Raw genomic sequence first — 10826 nt, 5'->3', positions numbered from 1 at the left:
GGGGACTTAGTTTAACATGGGACCCTACGGGAAATACATACAAATGTCTCCTTTTAGAGAAGCACTGAATGGAATGAAATCAAACATGGCATGAATGTTCCTTATGAGGTGCTGACCAAGTGTTGTTACTTTGTAATCCTTCCATTATCCAAGATGGCCGCCAGCTGGGAACTTAGTTTAACAGAGGACCTATGGGAAAAACATACATGTCTTCTTTTAAAGAAGAAATTAAGTCTGAATGTAATGTAATCAAACATGGCATGAATGTTGCTTATGTGTTGCTGTTACTTTGTAGCCCTTCCACTTTCCAAGATGGCCACCAGCTGGGGACTTAGTTTAACATGGGACCTTATGGGAAAACAGAGGTGGATTTAAGGGGGCCCCAGCCCCCCCCCCCTTTTTTTGGGGAAAAATTTGATCCGAAATACATACAAATGTCTTCTTTAGGCAGCAACCATTTGATTTTCTGGAGGGGTTATGGATTTTTTTTTGGACAAACTTTTTTTTCACCTTTGGCGAAAAAAAAATCTATTTTTTTGGCAACAAGTCGAAAACATTTTTTTTCTTTCAGTTTTAGCATTACATTTAGTGGCAGCTAAGGGTGAAACAAACAATTTTTTTTTTCAGGGTCAAAAACAAATTATTTTTTTCTCCAAAAACTGGAAACAAACTTTTTTTTCCAAAAAAATCCATTGTTTCTTGAGAGCCTGTTGTAAGTATTACCTAGGACTGCTGTGGTGTTCCTATTAGGCCACTTATGGGTCTTCAACACAGTGAAAAAAATGACGCAATCGTAGGTGCACTTCTGATGTTCCTTAGTAAAATAATCTTATGTAGTTGATATAGACATGCCATTATAACTAACATTGAAATGACACAAAGATGTGACTTTAGTTCAACAGAGTTGTGACAGTTTGAAATAAGACGGATATGTGGCTACACAACTGCAAAAGGACACATGTTGTACTGTTTAAGACAAAAAGAACCAAATTGGCTGAAAAAACGAGATGTCATTATCAAATGATAGTGATAAGTTGGTTAAATTGAAAGAAACATTACAGTAATCCAAGCCAGACCATCAATTGTTCGTGTTAAAACAAAATAAAACAGTACTGAAGTTTGTCTTGCCCAAATATAAGCCATTACGTCTTTTTATACTGGAGTTGATGCATATTGTTTTATTCTTTTTTGCGACAAATCAGGCCATAACAAATGCATAAAAATTAAATATTTATATTTCTTTCATCATTTACGCTTAATGTTTAGCGGTCAAGTACAACCTTGGTAATTTCTTTATTTCTAAATAGTTTAACTGGATAAGTAATGATGTATGGTCATTTGTGCATGCATGAGGCTATTGTTGCATTGTTTAAGTGCTGTTTGATAAACGCCCAGCATCAATAGAAAATCGTCCATGATATCCAATCGTCACAACTCGACCAATTCCAGTGGATGACCTTTACTTTCACGAGATAATTTCTTCAATGTACTCTACGCTTTTGAAAACCTAAACTTGTCAAAGTTAAAGCTACGAAAAGTCAAGAGAGAATATTTTCCCGCCAAAATTTTAATAGCTAATATTTCGAAAACAAGCACGGTGACCTATATATTTTTTTTGCTCTTTGGATTCCTATATTAATTTCCTATCAATATAAACTAGTGTTTTGAAAAGTTAATTACTTTGAAACTGAGAAGCGAGCTCCATTAACTTTTGACGTCCTCCAAAATGACACTAAACTTTCTATAAAAAATTATTTACAACCAATGGTTCCAAAATTGTGCTAAAGATTTATATACAGGTGCAGGTTAAAAACATTTTCTACTAGTATCGATTGTCTGTGTTGCTAGCCACTACAGAGGAGCTTGGTGAGTTTGGTCTTGAATTCCTCACTGCTCTCGATCTCTAATACCGGTAGTTCATCTGGTAGTTTATTCCAATCTCTGATGGTCCTAGGGAAAAAAGCTGTATTTGTAGATATCTTTGTTTGGCCTGATTTGTACGTATCTTTTAGTGTTCGGTTGATGGAGTCTCGACGTTCTTCTTGGTTTTTATACGACCGCAAAATTTGAAAAAAAAATCGTCGTATATTGCTATCACGTTGGCGTCGTCGTCTGCGTCGTCGTCGTCGTCGTCGTCGTCGTCGTCGTCGTCCGAATACTTTTAGTTTTCGCACTCTAACTTTAGTAAAAGTGAATAGAAATCTATGAAATTTTAACACAAGGTTTATGACCACAAAAGAAAGGCTGGTATTGATTTTGGGAGTTTTTGGTCCCAACATTTTAGGAATAATGGGCCAAAAAGGGCCCAAATAAGCATTTTCTTGGCAATGGGTTTTGCACTATAACTGTAGTTTAAGTTAATAGAAATCTATGAAATTTTGACACAAGGTTTATGACCACAAAAGGAAGGTTGGTATTGATTTTGGGAGTTTAGGTCCCAACAGTTTAGGAATTAGGGGCCAAAAAGGGACCCATAAAAGCATTTTTCTTTGTTTTCGCACCATAACGTTAGTATAAGTAAGTAGAAATCTATGAAATTTAAACACAAGGTTTATGACCATAAAAGGCAGGTTGGTATTGATTTTCGGAGTTTTGGTCCCAACAGTTTAGGAATAAGGGGCCCAAAGGGTCCAACATTAAACTTTGTTTGATTTCATCAAAATTGAATAATTGGGGTTCTTTGATATGCGGAATCTAACTGTGTATGTAGATTCTTAACTTTTGGTCCCGTTTTCAAATTGGTCTACATTAAAGTCCAAAGGGTCCAAAATTAAACTTAGTTTGATTTTGACAAAAAATGAATCGGTTGGGTTCTTTGATATGCTGAATCTAAAAATGTACTTAGATTCTTGATTATTGGCCCAGTTTTCAAGTTGGTCCAAATCGGGGTCCAAAATTAAACTTTGTTTGATTTCATCAAAAATTGAATAAATGGGGTTCTTTGATATGCCAAATCTAAATGTGTATGTAGATTCTTCATTTTTGGTCTTGTTTTCAAATTGGTCTACATTAAAGTCTAAAGGGTCCAAAATTAAACTTAGTTTGATTTTAACAAAAATTGAAATCTTGGGGTTCTTTGATATGCTGAATCCAAACATGTACTTAGATTTTTTATTATGGGCCCAGTTTTCAAGTTGGTCCAAATTAGGATCTAAAATTATTATATTTAGTTTTGTGCAATAGCAAGTCTTTTCAATTGCACAGTATTGCGCAATGGCAAGAAATATCTAATTACACAATATTGTGAAATAGCTTTTTTTTTTTAATTAGAGTATCTTTCTTTGTCCAGAATCAACTTAAATCTTTGTTATATACAATATACAATGTAGTACGCCGCTAGATTAAAACTGACGAGGAAAGGTAACATATGCCCACCGAAAGCTCTTTTTTTGAGAGCCCAGGTGGTCGTGTGGTCTAGCGGGACGGCTGCAGTGCAGGCGATTTGGTGTCACGATATCACAGTAGCATGGGTTCGAATCCCGGCGAGGGAAGAACCAAAAATTTGCGAAAGCAAATTTACAGATGTAACATTGTTGGGTTGATGTTTAGACGAGTTGTATATACATTATGTACACAGCCATGTATCACCATCAGTGATGGCGATCCGATGGACACATCTGTTGTAGGGTTGTCACTGACTCAGACGTACTTATGAATATAATTATTTTCTGTGACTGTATCTTACATTAATTTGTAGGATCCTTTACTATAGATAATTAGCTGATCTGTAACAATAACATCTTCATGCCTTATATATCATGTACTGTAGTACGCCGCTAGATTAAAACTGACGAGGAAAGGTAACATATGCCCACCGAAAGCTCTTTTTTTGAGAGCCCAGGTGGTCGTGTGGTCTAGCGGGACGGCTGCAGTGCAGGCGATTTGGTGTCACGATATCACAGTAGCATGGGTTCGAATCCCGGCGAGGGAAGAACCAAAAATTTGCGAAAGCAAATTTACAGATCTAACATTGTTGGGTTGATGTTTAGACGAGTTCAATATACAATGTATATTCACTTTTAACTACCAACTGATAAATTAAAATAATCTTTACCATTCAGTGATAACAAGCAGTTTTTTTTTACATCTTAATATTATATGATGTATTTAAATGAGTAGTTATTGTTGCAAAATCCATTAGAAATTTTAATTGAGATTAGTTTTGGAATAAGGGAAAGGGGGATGTGATTAAAAAAATTGGGTTCAATTTTCTCATTTGAAATTTCATAAATAAAAAAAAAAATTCTTCAAACATTTTTTTGAGAGGATTAATATTCAACAGCATAGTGAATTGCTGTAAGAGAAAACATAAATTTTAAGTTCATTACTACACTAATTAGAACACATTCATTCTGTGTCAGAAACCTATGCTGTGTCAACTATTTAATCACAATCCAAATTTAGAGCTGAATCCAGCTTGAATGTTGTGTCCATACTTGCCCCAACCGTTCAGGGTTCAACCTCTGCGGTCGTATAAAGCTACGCCCTGCGGAGCATCTGGTATAATGTGCGTTGCAATAGGTGTAGCAACTCTTTCATGGATGGCTTTATGAAAGAGCGTTATACGTGCTATTTTTCTTCTTATTTCTAGTGGTGTTAGATTTAATTCTTCTAGAAGAGTTGTTACTGTTCCAGGCTCTCTTGAGTAATTGCTTTTGATAAAGCGTGCTGCACGGCGTTGGACCATCTCAATCTGATAAATATGTTTTTGTAGGTGAGTGTCCCATGCGCTGCAAGCGTATTCAAGGTGCGGTCGGACAAGGGCAAGATAGGCTTGTTTATACTTCGTATAAGATAGGTTTTTCAGTATGATAAGGATATAGATAGTAAAAGAGAGGCCATATGATATACCAACGGGACATTCAAAATCATTATATAAAAAGAAGATGTGGTATGATTGCCAATGAGACAACTATCCACAAAACGGTATAAAATGACATAGACATTAACAACTATAGGTCACCGTATGGCCTTCAACAATGAGCAAAGCCCATACCGCATAGTCAGCTATAAAAGGCCCCGATAAGAAAACGTAAAACAATTCAAACGAGAAAACTAACGGCCTTATTTATGTACAAAAAATAACGAAAAACAAATATGTAACACATAAACAAACGACAACCACTGAATTTACAGGCTCCTGACTTGGGACAGGCACATACATAAATAATGTGGCGGGGTTAAACATATTAGCGGGATCCCAACCCTCCCCCTAACCTGTGACAGTGGTATAACAGTACAACATAAGAACGAACTATAAAAATCATTAGTCGAAATTAAACTGACAACATCATGGCGGTTGGAAGGAAGACCAAAAGACAAACAATAGCATAGAAAACTATAGAGTAGACTGAGCCAAACACAAACCAAATCAAATCCGAGATTGATCCGAGGCTCAGATGCTCCCAGATTGTAATCAGATCCTGCTACCTATATGTGGCATCTTTCGTATTGCTCATGTAATACAAACCCAGCCTCATAATAAGTGTATTTCGGTTGGAAAGAAAAGGCGGGATTGTGGTTACGACGATTGGAAAATATTCGTCATCATCTGTGAAACATATCAAATATTCCATAACGGTCAACCAACTTGTGGCGGTGTCGGTTACATTTTCGGAAGAAGAGTCAACATGCACTTGGAACAGCAGCAACCCTTTATAAAGGAAATCGTGATATGATACGCTAGAATCAATAAGAGATATTTTCTCCCTATGCAGGCGCTGGAATAAAAAGTTCACAATTGTGCAACTGAAATCATGTCTTTTGACATAAAGTTTTGTTCTCAAGCTACCATCATTTATAAATTTCTTTGTCTAGATATAAGGGAGACTAGCTTAAATGTTTAAAAATAGTAGGCCATGAACAATAATAGCGTGGAAAAAAAAAATTATTCTAATTGCCCTATATGCTGGACATACCAATATAAAATGGAATTCATTCTCAACACATTGCATATTACAACACACACAAAGACGCATTTTTCTTGGTATATCAGAGAAGCGACCAACTTCAACATTAAGTTTCAATGTACCACTTCGTAGTTTTGAAAGAATGTTAATATTATTAATGTAGCTAAAAGTGATTCGCAAGACAAAAATCAAACTTTATACTTCTATACACACTTTTATAAAATTTCTCACAGTCACATATATCTGCTGACGATTTTTGTAAATATTGCGTGTCTTTATAACAAGGCTGAAGGTTAATGTAAGTATCTTCTTTTCGTTCTTCATTAGAAAAAATTTAGTCTGTGAAGTCAGCCTCATATGAATAAAGAATTAATTTTATGAAACAAAATGAAGCAGGACAAATTCTCTCAATTTATATCTTAGTTGATAATGGGGAATGTAAATTGTAGAAAAGAAAAATGATTTGATACTTTTGCAAGAGAATAGAGACTGCTTAGATTTGTATGTACTCATACGGAATACTCGTCTTCTTTTCTTTCCATACCAAGCTTGGAATAAATTGATTCAAAAGAAAAACAAATCATATTCACTTTTTTTAATCTTATTCTCATGTAACAAAATAGTATAGGTATAACAAACATTAACAATGTATAAAACTAGATATAAAATAAGATAAAATTTAACTTATCACAGATTCTCAATGTATTCATTGCACAACTTTTAAGTGCCAAAGTTCACGAACTGTGAACTATGCTGCAAAGAGTAAAAACTTTGTTAGAAGTCTTGACTTCCGTAGTATAGTTTGTAATAGAGGCTATTCTCGTTCATAGAAATAGAAGTATCGTGAGATATAATGGACATCCAGTCTGTAGACATCATTGAAGCATTATTTGAAACATTCAAGCTCGGACGAAATATATTATTGTATGGATATGGTACTCCATTTCTCTCTAAATATTCCCTCTTGTAATTCGAATTGACAGTTTGCAGTCGTCTCATATAGTATATGATACATGGTGTTGAGGCAGATTTTGATTTCAGGTAGTTGTACAGACGTGTTGCAGAAAGTCCTGGGTATATTTGACATGTCATTGGTCGAACTTCTTCACACTGAAAACCAAACAAGTGAATAAGTTAGCATAGTCAAAAATTAAAAAAAAAATGTTTCCTTTGTTCTGTTAATACAAAGAGACTGAAACAATTATTTGTGTTTTCATCATGTTTGCAATTTATTAACATACATTCCATGCAGTAGCCAACTGTACAGATTTGCATTGGGAAGAAGATAAAGAAGTAGGAGAAGAAGAGTTAATATCAAATATAGCTGGTTGGAATTACAATCTTAATAAGATTAAAAGAAGTATTTGATATTAAGGAAACAAAAAAGAATAAGAAGAAGAAGGCAAACAACGGGTTCCCCATCACAAGTGATAATCTGGTGATAAATCCCATTTGGTTATGCCATAATCATTGCGGGAGAGGACAAAACAACGGGAATATTGGAACGACAATTGGAACATGTCCGTTGTTATCTGTGACAGGATGTGATTCAGATTGCATAGCTTGCTGTTCGGTGTCGCTGTGAGCCATTGCTTCATGTTGAAGGCCGTACATTGACCTATAATTACATTAGATGTATATTTCATTATAATACGTAATTCTAATTGGCTAACTGCACATCACGTGTTATTCCTTAAGCAATTGCATTACTCGATATAACTTATTATTCATGATAACACGAGGTTCCACAATAAAGTGCACAGGTAAATTAAATAAAAAGACGATAACATTCGTGTTTTCATGATCCTATCTAAAAAATGTAATTATAAGTATTGAATGCTTCTTTTTGTAACTTCATAGGGTTGTAAAATCGTAGACCGTGCGCAAATTTTTAGAATGAAGCATATAAAATGTACTTCGGTCAACGCTTTTACACCCCAATGAAGTTATAAAAGAAGCATTCAATTCTTAAATAATGGTTTATTTTTATAAATTGTTACTTGGATGGAGAGTTGTCTCATTGGCACTCATGTTACATCTTCCTTTATCTATTCAAAGGGCACACAGAACTTTCGGCAAATTGATTCCAACTTAAGGTAGAGTCGATGTCTTTTTCTTAGTATTCGTTTTGGTTGTGTTCAAAAATACTTTTCTGGTTTGAAAATATGTTACAAAGATGAATTCAATGAAAACATCATTATCTCATTGAATTTTGATAAATTCTATCGTTAAATGTTTCATCAATAAGGAAAATTTAAGTTTCCCTTAATAACCAATACAAAATAACTAATTATTCCTTAATTTCATTTAAATTTTTAAAACAACGGGGGAAAAAGGTCCGTGATGTCTTTTTTACATTGAAATTTGGAAGAACAATTAACCAGCAGTTTTTTACCAAAATGTTAAAAAAATCTAGCATGGTTCACTGATAGGCTTTTTTGTGAGCAGTAACCGTCTACATTAGTAAATTGCGAGTCCTGCAACATCGTATACTAACTTGGAAATATATATTACAAATGTACGTGTAAATTCACTTGTTACTGGAATGTTCCTACATAGGGACTACATAGAAATGGAAAGTTCAAGATTAACAAAAAATAAAATCAGACGTCGTTAAAAAGATTTTCGGTAAATGATATTTCCACAGATCCGTAAGTTAATATAATACAACACAATACAATATTTTTTTATTTTCCAAATTAAAGGGCCCAGTGTTTTTTAAAGAAACATAAAATAATAGTTCAAATTTTAAGTAAGTTAAGATATGAAGCAGATAATAGTAGTATTGTATATTTTGAATACAAGATATTGAGAAAAAAAAGTGAAAAAATGAGTACCACTTACTCATTCGAACATATGGCATGGTCACTTTGAAAAGTCCCTCAGAGATTTCGAAATATGTTAAACTGTAAGAGCATATATATAATGTTGGAGAAACGTGGAAATATGAAGCATAAATACTAGTTATAATATATTCATAGCAACTAACATTATACAATCATCAGCTGCAAAAGATATAGTTTTAAGTAAATTGAGAATAAGAGAAGATAAGCAAGAAAATTATGTATTTAAAAGGTTTGACTGAGGTCTTGAAAGACATGGACTAGAAATAAGCAAAATTTAAGATCCCCTTCTCGTTTTCCCGCTTATCCAATATAGAGTCTGAATGAAAATCAATTCATATTTCCTTTTATTCACATGTTATTGGTATAAAGTCTAAGCACGCCTCAATGTATATAGTAATACCTGATCAGACTCATCTCGTGTGTGGAATTTGATATACTCATTGTCGCTTCCAGACTTAGTGGTATCGTCTTTACCTGAAACAAATTACAACAGTTTAAAAAAGATCTCGAGGTTAAAAAAAAAACAACCCCAAAAAACCCACAATATTTTATATCCAATTGTTTTTAGGGCTAAAAATGCGAACAAATCATTTTCACTTTAGTGGCATTTGATGTCTAGTGGAGAGTTGTCTCATTGTCAATCGCGCAATATCTTGCAATCGTACAATATCTTCTTATTTTCTTTAAAAAAAAAGGCTTCTACAATACTTCTCTCAGTGTGAAGCTGGAAACATGCGTAGCGTGTTTAGGCTTATATATATACCTAGACTGATATACTTGTAGCTTCGTTTCAACATGCAGAGGGGTACAACAAATAGGAAATTTGACGCTCACTTACTGTCATAATTATTAGCATACAAAAATAAATAACTGAAGTTGAATTTAAATATGAAAGAATCTTAAACATTTTGATATTCTAACTTATTTCTAAACTGAAATGTTTAATGTCATGACTTTGAAGCCTTTGAAATTAACATCGAAGGATAACCATAACCAAATTTTAATTTGTATCAGAAATGAAATGCATAACACCACTTCTGAAAGGAGATTGTTTTTGTTTTGAACAAACCTTTTAAATTTCTGTACACAAATTTAAGACAAAAGAGATGGGTTTTCTTATAGAGCATTGATGACTTTTTCCTTTCTCAGCTGTGTGTCAACCAACTCGTTCGGTGTGGCCTTGTCTGTAGTGATTATTTATTTGTTTACAAAGGAATTGAATCCCCCGTTTCTATCAACTGGCATCAACTTTGTTCGGAAAATATTTGTAACATACCAGAACTTTTGAGATTGCACGCCGGTAAATAAAATCGATAAAAGACAAGTGAGACCAGCAGTGACCAATAAACAAATAATCAGAGTAACAAAATATGACACAATATTATAATCTAAAAAAAAACCAACTTAATGTTACAGAAGGAATTTTTAACTTAATTAATATCATGACTTTGACAAATTCTAACTGAATAAAGAATTCAAATCCTAGACTATAGACTTCCTTAAATCATAAACATCTAAAACAGGATGAACATCATATAAATTAAAATTCTTTATTCCTAATCACAGGGTACTTTCGTGCATTATAAATTTGACACGATCATCCACACTTTCATGCCCCTCTCTCTCAATCATTTGTGTCATAAAAACATACACTCCAGAATAAAGAGAGATAACTCTCACTGTTATTGTACTGAGTGTTCTAAGATCTACGTAAAATGATAAGAAAAAAGAAAAAAGAAAACGGCAGTGCAAAATAAATATACAGTGATTGAAGCAAGCAACTCCCGTCATAAACTTCCCGAAATCAAAATGTCGTCCTCTCAAAATGGAAGAGGAGAAAAAACTTAACTTGACATTCCGACGGTCAATCCACTGAAAACCACACTTCTTTTTTGTTGTTGATATAAATTGCTAAACATTCAAATGAACACTCACCAAATATACAGGACATTTTCGAACTTCGTTTTTATGTGGATTACAACCAGAAACTACTATGACGTCATGTTATACGCAATTTTTATTTGACGTCATCTCAAGTTTTACGTTTGAGTACATTGCTCTTAAACATGTA

The 10826-nt window shown here is 33.8% G+C and overlaps 1 protein-coding gene across 1 annotated transcript; it reads right to left on the bottom strand.

Moving 5' to 3' along the window:
- Positions 1-6489: 6489 nt before the first annotated feature.
- Positions 6490-10792, bottom strand: LOC134716297 (uncharacterized). Its single transcript, XM_063579194.1, has 3 exons — positions 10691-10792; positions 9156-9229; positions 6490-7019 (listed from the first exon to the last, which is right to left on the bottom strand). The coding sequence occupies exons 1-3, from the start codon at positions 10704-10706 to the stop codon at positions 6684-6686; spliced, it is 426 nt and encodes a 141-aa protein (XP_063435264.1). The 5' UTR covers positions 10707-10792; the 3' UTR covers positions 6490-6683.
- Between the last annotated feature and the right edge of the window lie 34 nt (positions 10793-10826).

This window comes from Mytilus trossulus, chromosome 4 (genome assembly GCF_036588685.1).
Source record: "Mytilus trossulus isolate FHL-02 chromosome 4, PNRI_Mtr1.1.1.hap1, whole genome shotgun sequence".
Classification (NCBI taxonomy): Eukaryota; Metazoa; Mollusca; class Bivalvia; order Mytilida; family Mytilidae; genus Mytilus; species Mytilus trossulus.
Note: the sequence above shows the minus strand (reverse complement) of the source record. Positions and strands in the feature narration are given on the sequence as shown.

Coding starts and splice junctions, on each gene's coding strand:
- LOC134716297 (XM_063579194.1), bottom strand. Junction 7,020..9,155: donor CACGAGATGAGTCTGATCAG/GTATTACTATAT, acceptor TTTGGTTTTCAG/TGTGAAGAAGTTCGACCAAT.